Source organism: Onychomys torridus, chromosome 2 (genome assembly GCF_903995425.1).
Source record: "Onychomys torridus chromosome 2, mOncTor1.1, whole genome shotgun sequence".
NCBI lineage: Eukaryota > Metazoa > Chordata > Mammalia > Rodentia > Cricetidae > Onychomys > Onychomys torridus.
In genome coordinates, this window is record NC_050444.1 from 144,050,965 (window position 1) to 144,071,082 (window position 20,118).

The window sequence follows — 20,118 nt, forward strand, 5'->3', positions numbered from 1 at the left end:
GTTTGTTGTGAGGTGAAAAGGTTTTGTTGTTGTTTGAGACCACATGTCATGTAGCCCAGCCTCAAACCCACTGTAGAAGTGATGATGGGTCCTCAGCCTCCCAAGGGTTAGGATCGATGATGTAGTCTGTCTGTCATGGAGAAAGAGGAGTTTGTCCGTGGTGTATGTGCATGTTTGTACACATTCCAAACTGCACACCACTGCAGACCTGAGCGTTTGTGGGGCACACTCTGGCACGGAGAGATCTGTGGATCAATAAACATCCTTTCCTGCTTCCTCCCTCTTCATTTATTCATGAACTCTGAACTCCCTGGCTCCCGGGAAACTGCCTGGAAGAAAGCAATTAGAGCGTAGTTAGAACCACTCCTCTCTCCAGCAGGGGCGGGGCAGCCCTGGGAGTCCCCTGTAGCCCCGGCTTCTGCAGTGGCCACTCAGCTTCTGCTCACTCATGGAGACAGGGACACCCCCAGCAGGGACAAGGACTGCCCTCCAGAGGCACAGAAGCACTCAAGTGCCGCACTGGGCTCAGGAGGCCGCCTCTCTGCAATGCACGCAGTCAGGCATTCCTATGAGGAGTCTCCCAGATATCTTGAGTTTTGATGAGCTCTTGGGCTCACCCTCCCAGGGATCCCCAGCCAGGCATTGCAAGAAAACTAAAAAGCCTCATGGGCACCTGCTTTCCAGCAAGCCCGCTTAGTACACTAGTGAATGAGAACTGCCAGGATGGCAGAACATTATAAATCACCTGGAGGGAGCCATTTACCAGCCAAGGCTCCACTCACTGCCAAATGATTAATATTAATAATAGGCCGAGTGTAGTGGTGTACACCTATAATCCCAGTTCTCTGGGGACCAGGGCAGGAGGATGGAGAGGATGAGGCTACTCTAGGCCATATAGCCTCAAAAACCAACAGAAAACACTTGAGAGGCGGAGGCAGGAGGATCACAAGGTAAATGTCAGCCTCAGCTACATAGGAAGTATGAGACCATCCTGGGCTACCAGAGATGCTGTCTCTAAAACAAACCATTACAATAAAGAATAATAACAAAGGGGCCCTTGGCCAATACTTACTGGGCTTTTTGTTTTGTTTTGTTTTGAGATTGTGTCTCACTACTTAGCAGTGGCTGGCCTAGAACTTGGTATGTAGACTAGTTGGCTTCAAATTCCCAGAGATCTGCCTGCTTCTACCTCCCAAGTGCTGGAACTAAAGACATGCACACCGTGCTCGGCCTTATGGGACATTTCTGAACCAGGTTGACTGTTCTTCCCCACTTGGTGACCTACTAGCCACGAGAAGCCACCAGGGTTCAGTATGCCTCTGTGAGGGTCAAGGAGGACCCTTCCCTCCAGGTCCATTTTCTGACTTTTCTGGTAACCTCGGGTGGTAGCCCTATTGTATAGACATTGATTCTGATGTACAGGTGGGAAAACAGACTCAGGACATGACCAAATCTACCTGAGGTTAGGCCTTGGTCGTTCTGAGCTTCCTTGCTGAGGACCTTGAAACACTGTTCAGTGTGTCCTTCCTTGAGAATGGCACATCTCTGTTACAGTTTCTCTTGCCTTGTGCCCCACCTCTGACTTGAGTCACTGTCCCCAGACTGGCCACTGCCCCGACCCCAGCATTCTTGGCAAAGGAAGGCCATGGCCTAGAGGATGAGAGGCCTTAGCCTCTTGAGGGGAGATCACCATGGCTACCAAGGTTGTAGCCATGGAGACAGCCCCAAGCCCATGGGCTGAGAACAGAAGTTGTAGCTTCCTGATGGAGAGAGAAGGGAGTGCCTGGGGCCCAGATGGGCAGAGCTGGGATGATGAACTGGATGGAGTCAGAGGAGAACTTAGGGGCCGGTACTTTAGTGGACTCCCTTCTGCAAATGAAGGGATGTGTTGGGGCACCTGCAGCCAGCCAGCCTTCTTTCTTCCCTTTCCCTGACCTACCTTAGGGGAAATTGCCATGACAACCGGCTTCCCATCATTGACCTCTCTGTGGGGCCCTGCCCCTTTTCTCTGAGTGACAGGTAGTCACCCTGGCAACAGGCCCATGCCCAGCAGGACTTGCAATGGTCCCTCCCTTTCAAATAGAAAGCTCCATTGTGCAGCTGACTGCAGTTCTGTCTGACTGGAACTTACCTGTCCTCCATCAGCCCTGGGTTGGTCTTCACCAGCTGACTGAATCTTAACAGAATGCAATGTTGATCCTGTCCCCCTCTGCCTAAAGCCCTCCATGACTCCTCATTGCCTTTCTGCCTTCTAAATGAAGGTGGAAGTCATCTTCTCAAGTGTGCATCAGCATTGCCCAGAGGGCTTGCAGGTGTCTGAGGGATGGGATGGCAGCACCTGTAATCCCAGCACCTAGGGACAGGGCAGGACAATCTCCACCAGGCTAGCCTGGGCTACATAGTGAGATTTTTGTCTCAAAGAAACAAACTATTTCTAGATCTCATCCTTCAGAGCTTCTGGTTAGTATATCTGGAGTAGGGCCCGTGGATCCCAGTTTCTAATGATTTCCCAGGTGGTAATGCTAATGCTGCTGCTGCTGCTGCTGCTGCTGCTGCTGCTGGTCCAGGTACTAAATAGATCAGTGGTCCAGACTGTGGTCAGCTCAGGCTGTCCTACTGAGCTTCCTTTTTGTTTTCCATTTACTTATTTATTTTGTGCATGTTAGGGGGTGGGGAGTGTAGTGTGTGTGCATGCACACACACGTCTGCTCTCCATGGCTTGCTTGCCCGTGGAGGCAAGAGGACAGTTTTAGGGAGTTGGTTCTCTCCTATCATGTGGGTCTTGGGGTCAGTCAGTCAGACCTGGCAGCATTCATCTTTACCCACTAAGCCATCTCACTGGCCCTCGACTTTCAGTCTTGACTTCTCACCATATCCATGTCCTCATGCTCACCTGAACACCTAGATCCTTCCACAGCTCATCGCCTCTGCATTCACTGTTTCCTCCTCATCTGATAGACCAGTCTTTTCTCCTTGACTCCTTGTCTCTGCCTCCTCCCCCAGGCTTAAATGGGATCCTTTCCCAGAGCCTGTCACCAAGCAGAGCCCACTGAATGCCCTTGATGACTGTGAGATACTTGGATGAAGGGTTTCATGATTCATTTGGCTGGTGAGACGTTGGTGGATCTCTGTGCCAGGTGCTGGGTTTCAGTGGTGCCAGTGGTGATGTGGAGGTACTATGAGTGCTGGACCAGAAGAAAGAGAGATGCAGGGCAGGGAATGTAGCTCAGTTGGAAGAGTGCTTGCCTGACATGCATGAAGACCTGAGTGTGGCCCAGCATAGCATCAGCCATCATCCTAGCTCTCAGGAAGTGAAGGCAAGAGGTTCATAAACTCCAGGACATCCTAAGCTGTAACACAGAGAGTTCAAAGCCAGCCTGGGCTTCATGAGACTATCTCACAAAACAAAACAAAGGGCAGGCTAGATGGCTCAGTGGGTAAGGATACTTGCCAAGGAATTCTGGTCCTCCCCCCCCCCCCCCCCAGGTTAGGTTCCTGGAACCCTATAAAGGTAGAGAGAACAAAGTTGGCCCATGACTTCCACATGTGTGCCATGCCCCCCCCCCACACACACAGTAGCACACTCATGCAACAATTTTGAAGGAAAAAAAAATGGAGATGAAGATGCCCTGGAAAGAGCTTCTTAGATACCCTTGGAGTCAGCGTGGTGCTGATAAGTCTGTATGTAAGGAGGGCATGGACCTTTCTCAAGCCTTTGTATTCACTTCTCAGTCCAGCCAAGGAGCAAGCTGGACCCAACAGAGGAGTTTTCTGGGCTGCACTTGTTATATGTGGTAGAGTTGGGACTTGAACCTGGTATTCCTGATGCTGAGCCCCAAGCTCTTCAAACCCTGCATTGCCCCTGTGTAACCTGAGACTCCTCTGAAAGTGTCTCCAGTGAGGATTCAGCAGTTTGCTCATAACAGACACCACAGTCCTTACAGAGGACCTGGGCATTACTAAGGGACCTGCTCTGGCCACACCCCTCTCATTTAGACAAGAGTACTCATTCAACATCAGAGCCAGCTGCTAGGGGATGAGCCAAGTCCAGCTGTTGTTGAAAGGTTTGTTGTCTTAGTTCATAACTTGTTTGTTTTTTAGAATAGGGTCTTGCTGTGTAGCCCGGGCTGGGAGGAACTTGGTTTGTAGCTGAGGCTGGTCTCACACCTCTAGCGATCACTTGGCCAATACCTTCCGACTCACCCAGCTGAGGAAATACAAATGTGGGGGCCTCAATTGCTTCTCTTCCCTGGTCCTGAGGCCCCCGAATGTTAAGGGAAGGTCTGGACCTGGGAGTAGGTGCAGACTTAGACTCCCCAGAGGCTTGTGATCAGTCTCAGGCACTTCAAACTGCTCAGCCTGTCACTGCCTGTTTGCTGGTCAGTAGCCCCACAGGCTATCAGAGCGGACTGCAGTCCCCAAGCTGCCACATGCTGTCACCCCCAAGACAAGCCGCCAGGGACAAGGATCCTCTGCTGAAGTGAGAAGCTGTCTGAGGCTGGGCTTCCTGTCGGCTCATCCGACAGGAAGTGGGCCATGGCAGGCTGGGGAGGCACTGTTTAGGAAGACTGGTAGGATCAAATGCCTGGTGAGGGACCCCTGGGCAGTGGGGAGCCCTCTCTGTCTTGCAGAGAAGCTGCCCTATGCTTCTGCTCCCCCAGCAGGAGCAGCAGTCCATTGCTCTGCCTCTCCCAGCAGGTCCCCTTATCCATAAAGTGGAGGTGCTGATTAACCACACCTGGCACCTCCTTTTTTTGTTTCTTTGATTTAGTGGTTTTGGTTTTTACACTTATTTATTAAATTAGTGTCGTTTCGGTTAGGGTTACTATTGCTGTGGTGAAACGCCCTGACCAAAAGCAACTTGGGGAGGAAAGGGTTTGTTCAGCTTACACTTCCACAACACTGTTCATCACCAAAGGAAGTCAGGACAGGAACTCAGACAGGCAGGAACCTGGAGACAGGAGCTGATACAGAGGCAGAGGAGGAGCGCTGATTATTGGTTTGCTCCCCATGGCTTGCTCAGCCTGCCTTCTTATAGAACCAGCCCAGGGTAGCACCACCACCATGGGCTGGGCCCTCCCTACAGTGATCACTAATAAGAAAATGCTCTAAGGCTTGCTTACAGCCAGATCTTAAGGAGGCATTTTCTCAGTTGAGGTCTCCTCCCAGATGACTGCAGCTTGTGTCAAGGGGACAGAAATCTGGCCAGCACAAATTGTGTGTGTCCGTGTCTGTGTCTGCGCACGCATGCACATACACATGAGAGTACGTGCATTCATGCCATGGTGCATATATGGAAGGAAGGCCAGAGGACAATTTGCACACATTGATTTTCTCCCTCTCCATGATGGTTCTGGGGACAGGACTTGGATCATCAGCCTTGGCAGCAAACACTGTTGTTACCCGTTGAGCTGTTTCTCAGGACTGAACTCTGTAGCCCAGGCTGACCTTTTGTTTCAGTCTCCTAAGTGTTGGGGTTACAGATGTGAGTTGCCGTGTCCAGATGGCGTTTAACTGAGGCTTTGCAAACAGTGGCTGGAGTAATATTGGCCTTTAACACCTCCACCAGGCTCTCTGAGGTGTGTCCGCGAAACCTGTAGCATGGCTGCTGGGTAGAGTGAATACACTCTACAGTCTTACACAGGCTCTGATAATACGAGAAGGGTCCCTGACAGCATCCCTCCAGCACAGGCCAGGAGAAGAGGATGGCATCCAATCCCTGTCTCCTTTCCTCATTTCTCCAGGGAAGGACAGGGGCTCTGGCATCAGGGGTCCTTTAAGGACTGTTCTAGAAAGCAGGTTTATGCCATTTGTCCTGAGGATCCAGTTGAGGGCACAATTCTAGACAATATGATGGGCAGTGGCAGCTGCTGGCTCCTCTTTGCTTAGGGACTGTGGACAAGAGTCTGCTGTTTAATATTGTTCTGTGGTCTTGGCACTTCTGGGGATGATCCATGGGGAACAGGATGGGCGGGTGACCCACAGCCTGCAAGTCTCACTGAGTAAGTCATAACATTGTAGACATGGCCGGGAGGGAGGACTCCAGCCCACCAACACCTATAAGCTCAGGAAGGATCTCATTTGTGTAGAGAAAGCCCGCTCATGGGGTAGTGAGTGTGGTCAGAGCTGGGACTCCAGCCAGAGACCTTGGTGGAAATCTCCGGCAGCCCCATGACCTGACCAGTTCCGTTGTGTTTCTGTTTCCTCCAGTGCGAAGAAGATCCGAGTCTGCGCGGCATGTCTGTGAGGGTTAACTGAATGGAGGCTTTTGAGAACCAGGAGGTAGATGTGTTACCAATTCTATTTCCTCTTGGCATTCTGGAGCTGTAGGACAATGCCTCATGAGATGAGTCCTCAGTGTTAGCACCTACTAGGCTCTATGAACGAGACTTCCCCTATCTGCTCTACGCTGGCCCCCTGGGCAGCCAGCCACTCCCCGACCCCCACACAGATTCTGCTAGCACTCTGGCTCAGGGCCAGGAAGTGATTGCAAAAGGTAGCCAGGCTCTGTCTATCCCGGGCCCCTGGCACCCTCTTTAATCTCCAGGCCCTACCCAGGGCAGATTGTAGGTGTCTGGTTAAGAGCTCAGGCTCTGTTTATACCACCTGGCTTGCTGATGATCAGCCCCCTTTAGCCCTAAGATCCTGGGCTAGAGATTGTCATCGGTAGAAGGGTGGGATGATGACCCATTCGTCATTTGTAGTTGTGAGGGCTGAATGAGACGATGCATGCGAGTGCTTGGCACAAAGCCTGGTGCCGTTGGTGCATGCAAAATCTTCGCCATTGTCATTACTCTGTGCTCAAGTTCAAAGCAGAAATCTGTCAGGCCTGTTCAAGGAGGTATTCGCTTAGGGGGCCCTGTGTAACACCCCTTCCCCCACAGCCCCTTCTCACACTCTGTGCCTATAGACCCCAAATAACTTTTCACAGGGTCCTGACTTGGGCCAGACTGGAATGAGGCACCCCACCCTCTATGACAGGTAGATAACCAGGGAAAGTGGGTGTGGGTGTGTGAGACACATTCAATTTATCATTGAGTCCTTAATGCCCGTGACTAACACCTCTGCAAATAAACCTTCAGCCTGTGTCAGGGAAAGGCAGTGCAAAGGGGTGGGTGCCAAGGGCTTAGGCTCCCTCATCCCTTCAAGCCTCCACACCCTCCATCCATCCTGTAGGACTAAAGTGAACATGTCCCAGGGCATCATAACTCACAATCTGCACCTTTCAGGACTGGAACGCTAAGTGTTTGGGATCCTGGGGCGAAGGGTCTTTTGTGCACCTTTGCCTGCTGGCTCCCACTGCTGTTGCCGGGCAGACTTCCCCACCTGGCTCTTGGGCAGAAGTGGTTGCGGTTGCCATAGCAGTGAGGCTGGTTTTCCTCAGCACTTCCTTCCCCGCAGCCTCAAGGCAGGAGGACCACTAAGTCTGCCAGGGATGGGATGCTTTCCTTCCCTGGTAACAGGAAGGGTGGCATCAGCCAGGAGAGGTGACCCCACGTCAGGTGACAGATGCTTCCAGGGTAGCATTTAACCCCACTGGAGTACTCCCCCGACCCAGGCTGCTGTCATGCTCTGCCCCAACCCTGCCAGGTCTGTTGTCCAGACTCTGGAGCCTGCACATTGTGTCCACCGTGCCCTCAGCTCTAGTCAGTGGGTGCTTCCAGGCCCCCTCCCTCCACAAGACTTTTCTTTTCCCCTGAGACAGGGTTTCTCTGTGTTGTTTTGGTGCCTGTCCTGGAGCTCACTCTATAGACCAGGCTGTCCTTGAACTCACAGAGATCTGCCTGGCTCTGCCTCCTGAGTGCTAGGATTAAAGGTGTGTGCTACCACCACCCTGCTCTACAAGATTTTTGGTTGAATATGTTTGCCTCCTCACCTTCAGATCCTGTCCTTAGGCAAGCCTTCTTGACCACGCTCCCTGCAGCTCTTTTCCTGGACCCTTCCTTCAGAACACAGAGTAATTGTGTGTGTGTGTGGGTGTGTGTAAGTCTCTGAATGGGGACTCCCAAGTGTGTGTGTGTGTGTATTGGTGAAATTATTAAGGCCACTACACGTAGTTAAAAGGGAGGTTTATTTTGTGGGATAACTTACAAATGAAGGGATAGGTTGCAGGGTCTGGCAAAGGTATGGCGCAGTCTGTTGGTGTTCTCTGGAGAACTCTGCTCAGCGTCCAGGGTCCCAGAACCAAGAGAGGCCTCTCCTCTTGATCCTGGGTCTTCCGCTTCCTCCCTCAGCCCCGCCTTATGGGCGTGACCATTACCGAAGCCTCAATGGGGGTTGGAACTTCCAGGCCAAGGCTGGGATGGCTGCCCACTACGTGTGTGTGTGTGTGTGTGTGTGTGTGTGTGTGTGTGTGTGTGTGTGTGTGTGTGTGTGTTTGAAACAAAGTTTCACGTAGCCCAAACTTGCTATGCAGCTGAGGGTAACTTTTAAACCCCTGATCCTCCTGCCTCCGCCTCCCAAGTTCTAGGATCACAGTCATGCACTACCTACCTACCATTCCTGGTTCCCTTTTTGAAAGTTGCGTTATAGAAGCTGAAGAGATGTCTTAACAGTTAAGAGCACTGGCAGCTCTTTTGGAGGACCAGAGTTTGAGTCCTAGCACCCACATAAGGTGGTTCACAACCATCTGGAACTTCAGTTTCAGGATCCAACACTTTCTTCTGGCCTCCTGGGGCACTGCACACATTTGATGCCTACACTTACATACATAAAATAAAGATATCTTTAAGTTGGGCAGTTGTGGCTCATGCCTTTTCCCAGCACTTGAGAGGCAGAGGCAGGCAGATCTCAGTGAGTTTGAGGCCAGCCTGGTCTACAGAGTGAGTTCCAGGACAGCTAGGACTACACAGGGAAACCTTGTCTTGGAACACCCCCCACACACACACACACACACACACAAGAGAAAAATCTCTTTTTTTTTTTTTTTTTTTTTTGTTTGTTTGTTTGTTTTTGTTTTTGTTTTTGTTTGTTTCTCTGTAGCTTTGGAACCTGTCCTGGAACTCGCTTTGTAGACCAGGCTAGCCTCGAACTCACAGAGATCCACCTGCCTCTGCCTCCCGAGCGCTGGGATTACAGGCATGCGCTACCACTTGGCAAGAAAAATATCTTTAAAAATTAAAGATGACATGTTATAAAATTTTCCTTTCATGTGTGTATATGTATTTGTGTATGTTTGCACAAGTACACTCACATGTATTGCCCATATATTACACGCTAAGAATGCACTCAACTATTGAGCTCAAGCCCTATTACTTTTTTTAAATAAAAATTTTTTGAGACTAAGAATCATACAGCCCTGACTGGCCTCGAACTCGCTCTGTGGCCCGGGCAGACCTTGAATGTTCCTTTCTCCTGTTTCAGGCCCAGCAAGATCTGCATTTTTAGGATGGGCAACATGCCTGCTTCATTATTTGGCTGATTGTGATTTTGATATCACAACAAAGGAACTATTGTCTAGTCTAAGGCTGTGCAGAGGTAGACCTATGCTTTTGTTTGGTTTGTGATTGTGGTTTTTGGAGATAGTGTTTCTCTCTGTAGCCCTGGCTGCCCTAGAACTCCTTCTGTAGACCGGGCTGGCCTTGAACTCAAAGATTCATCTGCCTCTGCTCCCTAGTGCTGGGATTAAAGGCCTGCGCCACCACCGCCCAGCCTTTACTTTGTTTTTTGAGACAGAGTCTCACTATGTAGTGTTGTCTGGCCCAGAACTCAGTGTGTAGACCAGGCTGGCCTGGAACTTATGGAGATCTACCTGCCTCTGCCTCCTGAGTGCTATACCACTATGCCCCCCCCCTTTTTTTTAAACAAAGGTTGTTGCTATTTTGATGGAGACTGTGCGGAGTCTGCAGATCATTTGGAAAAATACAGACACCCTAGGGCTATTAACACACCCTGTTGGCCTCCATCAGTTACTGGCCATGTGACCTCTGGCAGGTGTTCAAACCTCCCTCTCCTCCATTTCTCGTCCGTCTGTAAAAAGGGGTGAGGGGGTGGCGGGGGCGGCAGGGGCGACCAAGCCTGTTTTTGTTCCGTTTCCCCCACTTCATCTCCCCCCCACTTAGCACTCAGGCATTCCGGAGCTCCGCCCTAATTAATCCTGTGCCTAAGTGCTGGCTCTGTAAGGTGCTTTCTGTCCGGAGTTTTTTGGCTTAATTATAGGGTGGTGTGCATTGTATTTAGTCAGTGAATCTGATTAATCATCGTTTTATTTCTCTGGATGCTTGTCTGCAGCCGGCATCTCTGGGGAGGTCTTTATGCTGAGTTTTCCTGGCTCTGAATGCTCTACCTGCCTTCAGGGCTCCTCTTCAGAGGACAGTCTCCTTCCAGGCCTTCGCTGCCTGCTCCAGAGCCTGCTGGGGGCCTGCATCTGGAAGCTGGGCCTCCAGAGGGCTAATAATGTGGATATAGGAATGTCAGCATTGCCAAGAATTGAGAGTCCTGGGAGAACTGGAACCCAAGCCTGGAAATGAGTTCTGTGCACTGTCCTCAGCTTGCCGGGAACATCCCACACATGTTCACCTTATCCCCCATCTCCAGTCCAGCTCCGTCTAAAGCTCTTCTTTCTTGGCTGTCTGCTTAGAATTTCTCTTCCCCAGGAAGAGATGACTCAGTAAGAACATGTTAGTTTCCCATCACCTATACCAGGTGGCTCACAACTGCTTGTAAGTCTAGCTACTGGAGGTCTGACACCCCCTTCTGTCCTCCATTGATACTTCACTCACATGTGGGTGCTGCAAACTGAACCTGTGTCCTCTGGAAAGTAGTCAGTGCTCCTAACCACTGATCCATCCCTCCAGCCTCCTACCTTGTGAAACAAAGTAGAACTTGAATCTTCCTGTTAAGGATGGCCAGAGAGCCCCATGGGTTCGCCTGTCTCTGCCTCTTCAGCACTGGGGCTGTAAGTGTGCACCATAGACTGGAGTGATTGCTCAGCCATTGCAAGCTAGGCTCAAAACCAAAAGGGCAAGCGTTTGCCGTCAGGCTCAGCTTTCTACACACATCCTAGGGATCAGAATAGGTACTCATCCCTGTATAGCAAGGGCCTTATGGGCTGAGCTGGCCCCATCTCAGCCTCCTTATCACCATCTTAGTAAGATATGTAAACTCATTTAGTTTTGCAACTCCAGGAAGTAGGGAGGCCGTAGGATGGAGAATTTTCTTTCTTTTTTTTTTTTTTTCTTTTTTCTTTTTTCTTTTTCTTTTTTGTTTTTTTTTCCAAGACAGGGTTGCTCTGTGAAACCGCCCTGGCTGTCCTGGAACTCACTTTGTAGACCAGGCTGGCCTCGAACTCACAAAGATCCGCCTCTGTCTCCTGAGTACTGGGATTAAAGGTGTGCACCACCACTACCCGGCAGGGTGGAGAATCTGGGACTCAGGGAAAATGAACTCAAGCTCACACAGTGGGCCAGTAACATCGTGAACTCAAGCAGTCTGCCTTCAGAGCACCTTCTGCCTCTCTCTGTCACCATAAACTGCTTCTTGCTGTCCAAAGTGAGTGGTGCAGGGGCCAGAGCAGGGTTAGGGCCCTCTGCTCCACCGGGGGTGGGGGTGGGGTGAGCAGTATGCCACCTCAAAGGCAAAGCCCATAGGAGATATCCACCAAAAAGTCAAGTCTGAAAATAAGTTGACAATCAGGTTGAAATCCATGAAAGTAAGTTGGCAATCAGGTTGAAAATCATGCCAGAACCCAGAAATAAGGTTCCAGGTCTAGGCAGGAGGCATCCAGGCTGGAGGTGGGGCAATGCAGCCCCAGATTCAGTTGCAAACTCTATAGGGCTTCTGTGGACTCTCCTGGGTACAGAGTGAGTGACAGAGGAGCTGAGCTGGGTAGTCCTGGGGTTTGGAGATGGCACTGCAAAGAGTCTAGCCTTGTCTCCATCTCCAGAGGAGGAAACTGAGTCACAGGTATGGTGGCCTTCTGTACTGCCTACCCTGTGGCTTTTAAGGGCTTACTGGGTAGTGAATGAAGAAACAGGCCCAGTGGGGTGCAGGGGTACTTTGATTTTTGTTGGTTTTCCGCTCATAGTCCTGCCCTGGGCTGTTCTGGGGTTTATGCAAATTAATGTAGATGTATGTTAATTGGATCACTACCAGTCAGCATGCACTAATGGGGCTGCCAGCTCAGAGAGATGGTGAGACAGAGCTGTCCAGAAGGGGCCCAAGGAGCCCCCAGCTGAGAAAGGAATATGGGTCAGTGGTCACTGAGATGAAGGGGTGGGGTTGCCATGGATACAGAGGCCAAAGCCCTGCCTCTTGACAGGACCAGACTGGCCAGATCAGCCTGCTGGGCCTCACTAAAGCTTCAAGCTGGTCTCTGAGGATTAATTACCCGAAAGGTGAGGACCAACTGCTTTCTAGCTCCCCACTGACCCAGTCCAAGTAGAGGGCTGGGCCACAGCAGGAGGGCCTGAGGACAGACAGATGGCAGTCTGGGGTTTGGATACAGAGATCTGAAGTGAGGAAGAGGGTGCTTCCAGAGCAGAAGGCCTCTTTTGTTTTTGTTTTTGTTTTTTGTTTTTGTTTTTTGGTTTTTGGTTTTTGGAGACAGGGTTTCTCTGTGTAGTTTTGGTGCCTGTCCTGGATCTTGCTCTGTAGCCCAGGCTGGCCTTGAACTCACAGAGATCCGCCTGGCTCTGCCTCCCGAGTGCTGGGATTAAAGGTGTGCTGCCACCACCGCCTGGTTCCACCAGGCCTCTTAAGGGGTGGTACTGACAGGCTCAATTGCTAAGCTTGTGAGCATGTGTGGCAGGGAAGAGTGAGAGCTTGGACCACATAGTGGCTGAACTTGAGTTCTGCGGTGTCTTCATACTTGAGCCTTCCACAGCTCTGGGCCTTGGTTTCTTCATTTGTACCTTAGGATGGGATTAGAGGATATAGCATGGATGTGAAGGTCAATATACAGCTGTACTTAATAAAGTACGCTTTGGTAGACCCTTAAGGTTGTCACTGTCCTGGGGGCTTTGGTCTGTCCCTTGATATGAGGACACGCCTCACTTGCCTATGTTCCTCATTCCCTTCCTCTGGGCTTAGTACTAGTGTCCTTAGAGGAGAGAGATGACATGAGCCGTGTCCCCCGGATAGGAGCTGAGCTCATTTTCCATTGGAGTTTTCAGGACTTGGCCCACAAAAAGCACTGTGTTGGCTCAGCTGGTAAAGATGCTTGCTGCCAAGCCTGGCAGCCTGAGTTCAACCCCTGGGAGCCTTCATGATGGTAAGTGAGAACTGACCTCTGAACATTGTCCTTTGACCTACACACACACACACACACACACACACACACACACACATAAATAAATAAATAAATAAATAAATAAATAAATATGATATTAAAAGCAATTTTTAAGTCAGGTGGTGGTGGTGCACACCTTTAATCCCAGCACTTTGGAGGCAAGAGGCAGGAAGATCTCTGAATTTGAGGCCAGCCTGGTCTACAGAGCAAGTTCCAGGACAGCCAGGGCTACACAGAGAAATGCTGTCTCGAAAAAAAAAATTTTTTTTAAAGAACCATCTATAGGTGAATGAATGGGTACTGTATGTTCAGAATAATATGTCTGGGGGAGAAGCGCTTGCTAGTGGCAGGGTGACTCAGGAGACACACTTTGGTCTACTCTGTTGCCTCCCCACACTGTCCAGAACAGCATGCATCTGGACCAGGTTCCAGAGTCTGCCACCTCTGTCTGAGGGACTTCAGAAGTTAGGTCACAGCAGCAGGGACAGGATGCCCTTGGCCTGCAGCCCCCAAAGAAGAAGAGAGAGAGGCTGGATCTAGATGAAGACAGGTTGGAGGAGGCAGAGCTTTGAGGGCCTGGAGAGTCAGGGACATGCTAGCCCAGGGGCTCCTAGAGTCATGTGGTCGGGCTTGGCAGCCACTGCCTAATCCAGTGAGCCATCTCACCAGCCCAGGTCATTTGGTTTTGGGGGTTTTGGTTTTTTGTTTTTTTTGAGACAGAGTTTCTCTGTGTAGCTTTGCGCCTTTCCTGGAACTCACTTGGTAGCCCAGGCTGGCCTCAAACTCACAGAGATTCGCCTGCTTCTGCCTCTGGAGTGCTGGGATTAAAGCATGCACCACCACTGCCCAGCGGTTTTTGTTTTTTTAAACAAAGTCTTATGTAGCCCAGGCTGACCTCGAATTCAATATGTATCGGAGGCTGGCCTTGGATTCCTGATCCTCCTGCCTCTACCCCCACAGTGCTAGGAATATAGGTGTGTGCTACTACGCTTGGCATTTTTAAAGCTTTTTTATGGAGGTGTTGGGATCTGAGTCAGCCTCATACACTGCCACTCACTGCTCTCCCCCACTTTAACTTACTTTTTAAAATTACTTTATTTTTTTATTTTATGTGCATTGGTGTTTTTGCCTGCATGTGTGTCTGTGTGCAGGTGTCAGAACTCCTGGGGTTACAGAGTGGGATCCCATGTAGGTTCTGGAAGTTGAACCCAGGTCTGGAAGAGCAGCCAGTGCTTTTAACTGCTAGGCCATCTCTCCAGGACTTCTTTCTTTCTTACCTTCTTTCCTTCTTTCCTTCCTTCTTTCTTCCTTCCTTCCTTCCTTCCTTCCTTCCTTCCTTCCTTCCTTCCTTCCTTCCTTCCTTTTTTTTGAGACATGGTTTCTCTATGTAGCCTTGGCTAGACCAGGTTGGCCTTAAACTCAGAGGCCCGCCTCCTCTGTCTACCTCTGCTGGGATTAAAGGCATGTGCCACCACTGGCCCGGTAGCTTCAACTTTCTTAAACACATTATCTTGCTGGGCAATGGTGGCGCACGCCTTTAACCCCAGCACTTGGGAGGCAGAGGCAGGTGGATCTCTGTGAGTTTCACGACAGCTTGGTCTACAGAGTGAGTTCCAGGACAGCCAGTGCTACACAGAGAAACCTTGTCTCAGAAAAAAATAAAATAAAATAAACAAAGACCCATTATCTTAGTTGTGAGCCAGTTTAGAGCTCCAGATGTGTGTGTGTTTGGAACCTCGTCTCCTGTCCCCACGCTCTGCTCCCCTGAGGTGAGCCCTCAGAACTGCTGTCTTTTCCTGGCTCTCGCTGCTGCTGCTGCTGCGTTTACAACTGTCGCGCGCATTTGGTGTCTTTTTCGGGCTTTTGTTTTTTACACAGTAGACTGCTCTGGGGCTTGCTTTTATAACTTAACAGTGATAGCTTTGGCTGGTTTCCAGTGGGATCATGGCTAGGGGGAGGGCTGCGGGGCTCTAGAAAGAAGGCAGGGACCCCGTGTTTATATGACAAAGCACCAGAGGTGTCTCCAAAGGTCACTGGGCACAGAGGAGGGGTTCCTGTACAGTAGTCCCCAATATCAGCCACCAGAGGCTACGGCCTGTCTCCCCTCCCTCCCTCTCTCTCAACCTCCCTCCCCCCTGCCCTCCCACTCCCTCCCTCCACCCCCCACCCCATCTTTCTTCCTTCTGCTTTCTTTCCCCCCCCCACCTCCACTTCTGGTTTTTGAGATGCGGTTTCACTGTATAGCCCAGGCTGGCATAAAATATGGAGTGGGCCCTCCTGCCTCTGTCTCCCAAGTGCTAGGATTACAGGTGTGTGCTATCATCTTGGAGCCCTGCTTTCTAAGACAGAGGCCACATGGTTTGTTGACTTCCTCACATGCCCCTGCCCTTAGCCTAGGGCCTGGCTCAGAAGGTGCTTAAGAAATCTATTCAGTGGATTAAATCCCTTCCCTGTCCTCGCTAACGCCCCTCCTGGTCTCCACCCCTCTCTCGGTAAGCCCCGCTAAGATACTCTCTCAGCTGACACACAATAGTGCTGGCCCCAGGTGGAGCCCCGAGGTGGGTCCGGTTTAGGAGCTGGGAGCCCCCTCCCCTCAGGCAAGCGGCTTTCTCTCCCAGCTGTCACTATGCTGAGCCCTAATGAGGGCTTCACTCGTCGAGATCTCTGGGGCTCCTTCCAGCCTGCGGCGCCAGCTCCAGCCCACCCCCTCATTTCACGGATGAGGGGCCGAGTCGAGTGTGATTTTGTCAGCTGCTTCAGAAATCCACTGGGAAGGGGGGCTTTGAGGCACATGGAGGGCTGCTGCCTTGTGCTGAGGACCAACTGTGTCTGACACCCCAGAACACTTTGTCAGTGAGGAAACTGAGGCACTGACTGAGCTGGGTTCCCACTCCAGTCTGCCAGACCCCAAATGGGGAGATTCACTCCTCAAAGACAGTCAGAGGCAGAAGAGGGCTGCACTTTCCATTCCTCCAGGACTTTCAGGGCGCCCCCCCCCCTTCCCCAGACAGCCAGACTTCTGCCACTAAGGCATATGGCTGCACACTGGAATATTGGCCAGGGAAGTAGTTGACTTGAAAAATTGATGGGCTGAGGTGCTAGAGGCTTCGGATAAAGTTCCATGGCCCTTTGCCCAGCCCCTTCCCTGCCTCTGCTCTAGCCAGCTTCCTGGGGCTGGGGTGGGTCTATCTGTATTATTCCCCACCCCCACCCAGTTCCCACCTGGGATTGAGCTCCTGGGGTTGGAGTCTAGACAGACAAGAGCATCCTACTGAGACCAGAGGCAGCCCTGACAAGGGGCTGAAGGTTCCCATAGCAACAGCATCCCCCTCAGCTGGCAGCCACCCGATAAATAAATAATCAGGGTTTGGGGGTGGGGAGCTAAGGGCCAGGGGAAGGGCATCCAGGCAGACTAGGTCTTCACTCTGGAGAGGAGGAGTGTGTGTGTGTGTGTGTGTGTGTGTGTGTGTGTGTGTGTGTGTGTGCAGACTTGAAGTATTCTGGGAGAGGAGGGTTGGAACATTCAGGTGAGAGAAAACATGGATGGTGAAAGTGGGCAGATGGGGGATTTGTCCCATTAGTGACCCCTAGACTTGGGGATATATATATATATAATTTTTTTGTTTGTTTTGTTTTGTTTTTCGAGACAGGGTTTCTCTGTGTAGCTTTGCGCCTTTCCTGGAACTCACTCGGTAGCCCAGGCTGGCCTCGAACTCACAGAGATCCGCCTGTCTCTGCCTGCTGAGTGCTGAGATTAAAGGCGTGCGCCACCACCGCCCCGCTAAGATTTGGGGATATTAGAGAGCAGGAAGAATGCTTGACTTTAGAGCTGAAGTTTCCAGCTCTTGCATCTGAACACATCAGAGGAGTGGACGCTGGAAATGACAGGTCCGGCAGAGTAAGTTTACGGTGAATACTGTAGCATGGTGGAGTAGGTTTGTAAAGCCAGCACGCTGGAGGCTGAGGCAGGAGGATCTCAAATTCCAGGACAGCCTGGGCTCCATAGCAAGATCCTGTGTGGAACAAAAGAAAAATCAAAAACAAACAAACAAAAATGTTTTCTGAGATGGGGCAAGCCCCGGAGAGCAGTGGGGTGGCATGGCCAGCAGTGGCCTTAGGGCAGCATGGAGGTCCAAAGACTGTCAACCTCTGCTGGGACCTTGGGAGCATGGGAGGAGGAAAGAGAAACAGACTTCCCAAAAAATCTTCGGGAAAGGTGCAGTACATGGGACAGGGCCAAGGACGGGATGGTAATGGCACAGTCAGGGAGGATGCATGGAACCCCATGGACTCGAGAATCAAGAAGATAGCCAGGAGGTGGTGGCACACACCTTTAACCCCAGCACTCGGGAGGCAGAAGGGATTTCTGTGAGTTCGAGGCCAGCCTGGGCTACACAGAAGAGAGTTTCTCAACCTTCCCAATACAGAGACCCTTTAATAAATACAGTTCCTCAGGTTGTGGTGACCCCAAACCATAAAATTTTTCTGTTGCTTCTTCATAACTGCAATTTTGCTGTTGTTATGAATTGTAATATAAGTATCTGATAGGAAGGATATCTGATACGTGACCCCCCCCCCAAGGGGGTCCCGACTCACAGGTTGAGAACCACTGACATAGAGAGCCCCTGTCTCAAACAGAAGAGGAGGAGGAAACACCCTCAAGACTGGCTTTTCCCTTAGCACTCATACATCGGGAGTCTTTGCTAAGGGAGCGGACTGCAAAGTAACAAACACCAGAGACCGCTTCTGGTCCCAGCAGGCTTCCCTGCACAAAACAACTTGGTTGCACACACCTGTGATCCCAGCATTCCAGAAAGTGAGGCAAGATCTTGCCAATAACCCTGGCTACCGGTGAGGTGAGCCCAGAGTGGGCTACATGAGACCCTGTCACCAAATAAATTAATTAGTTTAATTAAGTAAAAGACTGGAGGGGCTGGAGAGATAGCTCAGAGGTGAGGAGCACAGGCTGCTCTTCCAGAGGTCATGAGTTCAATTCCCAGCAACCACTTGGTGACTCACAACCATCTATAATGCGAGTTGGCGCCCTCTTCTGGCCTGCAGGGATACATGCAAGTAGAACACTGTATACATAATGGATGGATGGATGGATGGATGGATGGATGGATGGATGGATGGATAAAGGGAGGACTGGAAAGATGGCTCAATGGTTAAAGCCCTTGCCCCCAGGCCTGACAACCTGAGTTTGATCCTGGAAGCCACAGACCCCCCCCCCAAAAGTTGTCCCCCTGCTGCCACGTGCTCACTGTAGCAAATTCACACACACGCACACACAAATAGTTTTTTTTTTTTTTTAAAGACAAAGAGTAGAGTGAGGAAGAGGACAAGCCTATAGAGTTCTTTCCCCAAGGTCAGCCAGCCACCCAAGTCAGGGCTAGAGTGTGGAGTCCATTAATTGTTGTGTATGGGTGAGGAGCCTGAGGCCCAGCAGGGCAGGTGACCCATCCAAAGTCCCCTAGCAGACGGGCACACTCCCCACTCTCCACCTGTGCCCATTGACTCCCGAGCTAGTGCCTGCTGGGAAGCATGGTACCAAGCTTGGTACCTAGATGAGACAGGTGGCAGAGAAAGGGCTGTTCTGCCACCTGCCTGCTGTGTGACCTTGGGTGAGTCAATTGTCCTCTCTGAACTGCATGCTCTCTTTCCTCAAGATGACATAACGATCCTAGGTCCGTCTTCCTGCCAAGGCATGTGCAGGGAGAGATGAACTCGGGATGCCTCTGACCATCTGCAGAGCCCTGTGAGGATTGTCACCAGCGAGAAGCAGATGGGAAGGTGCCAGGCTCGAGCCTGGCACTACCAGGCTCCCCTCATGTCCTGCCTAAGCCTGCAGCTTCTTTGGTCTCTGCCCAAGTTGTGCCATCTGTGTGGTGGCATCAGCCTGCTGCCCTGACAGGAAGAGACCCTGGGATCTCTCCCTTGACCCAAATCCCCCGCCTCATGCCTAGGCAGACCCTCTGCTTCACTCTGGGGGTATGCTGTTGTAATTCTCAGTGTTGGGTATCAGACCCAGGGTTTTGACGTGCTAGACAAGTGCTCTACCACTGAGCTGTATTCCCAGTCCCCCAATTTAAAATATTTAATTACTTTCATTTATTTGGGGTAGTACTTGTGCTTATCAGAGGACCAATTATAGGAGTCAATTTTCTCACCATTTGGGTCCTAGGTAGTCAGGCTCTCAGTGGTCGGCACCTTTAGCTTCTCAGCCATCTTGCCCGCACTTGGTCTTACTGAGTTACCCAGGAAGGGCTTGCCAGCAGGAAGGAGAGGGCAGGACCCTGGCTCAGATTCCCACCCCTACCCCAAAGTCATGGTCAGCCATAGAGGCCTTGACTTCCTATTGCATTTACCCCTCTGGGACTGAAGGAATGGGTGTCTTCAGTCTGTCCTTTTGGGTGGCAGTTGTCTCAGCCTGTCTCTCCCACAGGTGGCTGCACTCCAGCGGCAGATCTTCGATTTCCTGGGCTACCAGTGGGCTCCCATCCTGGCCAACTTCCTACATATCATGGCTGTCATCCTGGGTATCTTTGGCACGGTGCAGTATCGGTCCCGGTATCTCATCCTGGTACGTCCCTTTCCCTGACCCAGCCTCTCCAGCTAAACTCTCTCCTACCCATCATAAGCCCAAAGGGACACAAATACCCAAACCTCAAAATGCACTCAGAACATACCAGGGTGGCATTTTTCCTTAGAGAATTTTCCCAGGGGATAATGTAAACATAAGCAAAATATGTCTGCTGCCCAGGGTGAGCCAGGCAAGGTGCTCAGTTTGCATCTGTGTCCCACCACCACCCCTGTGCAGCTGGAGAAAAGAGGCTAGCTCAGAGTGGTTAAGAGTCTTCCTAAGGTCACACAGCTAAGAAAGGCAGAGC

General features: G+C 51.1%; 1 protein-coding gene across 1 annotated transcript in view; it reads left to right on the top strand.

Moving 5' to 3' along the window:
• Nkain1 (sodium/potassium transporting ATPase interacting 1) overlaps positions 1 to 20,118 on the top strand; it is a 39,745-nt gene that overhangs the window by 11,567 nt on the left and 8,060 nt on the right. The window contains exon 2 of the mRNA XM_036178447.1: positions 19,674 to 19,811. Within this exon, the coding sequence (XP_036034340.1) occupies positions 19,674 to 19,811 (138 nt within the window). The remainder of the gene's footprint in view (positions 1 to 19,673; positions 19,812 to 20,118) is intronic.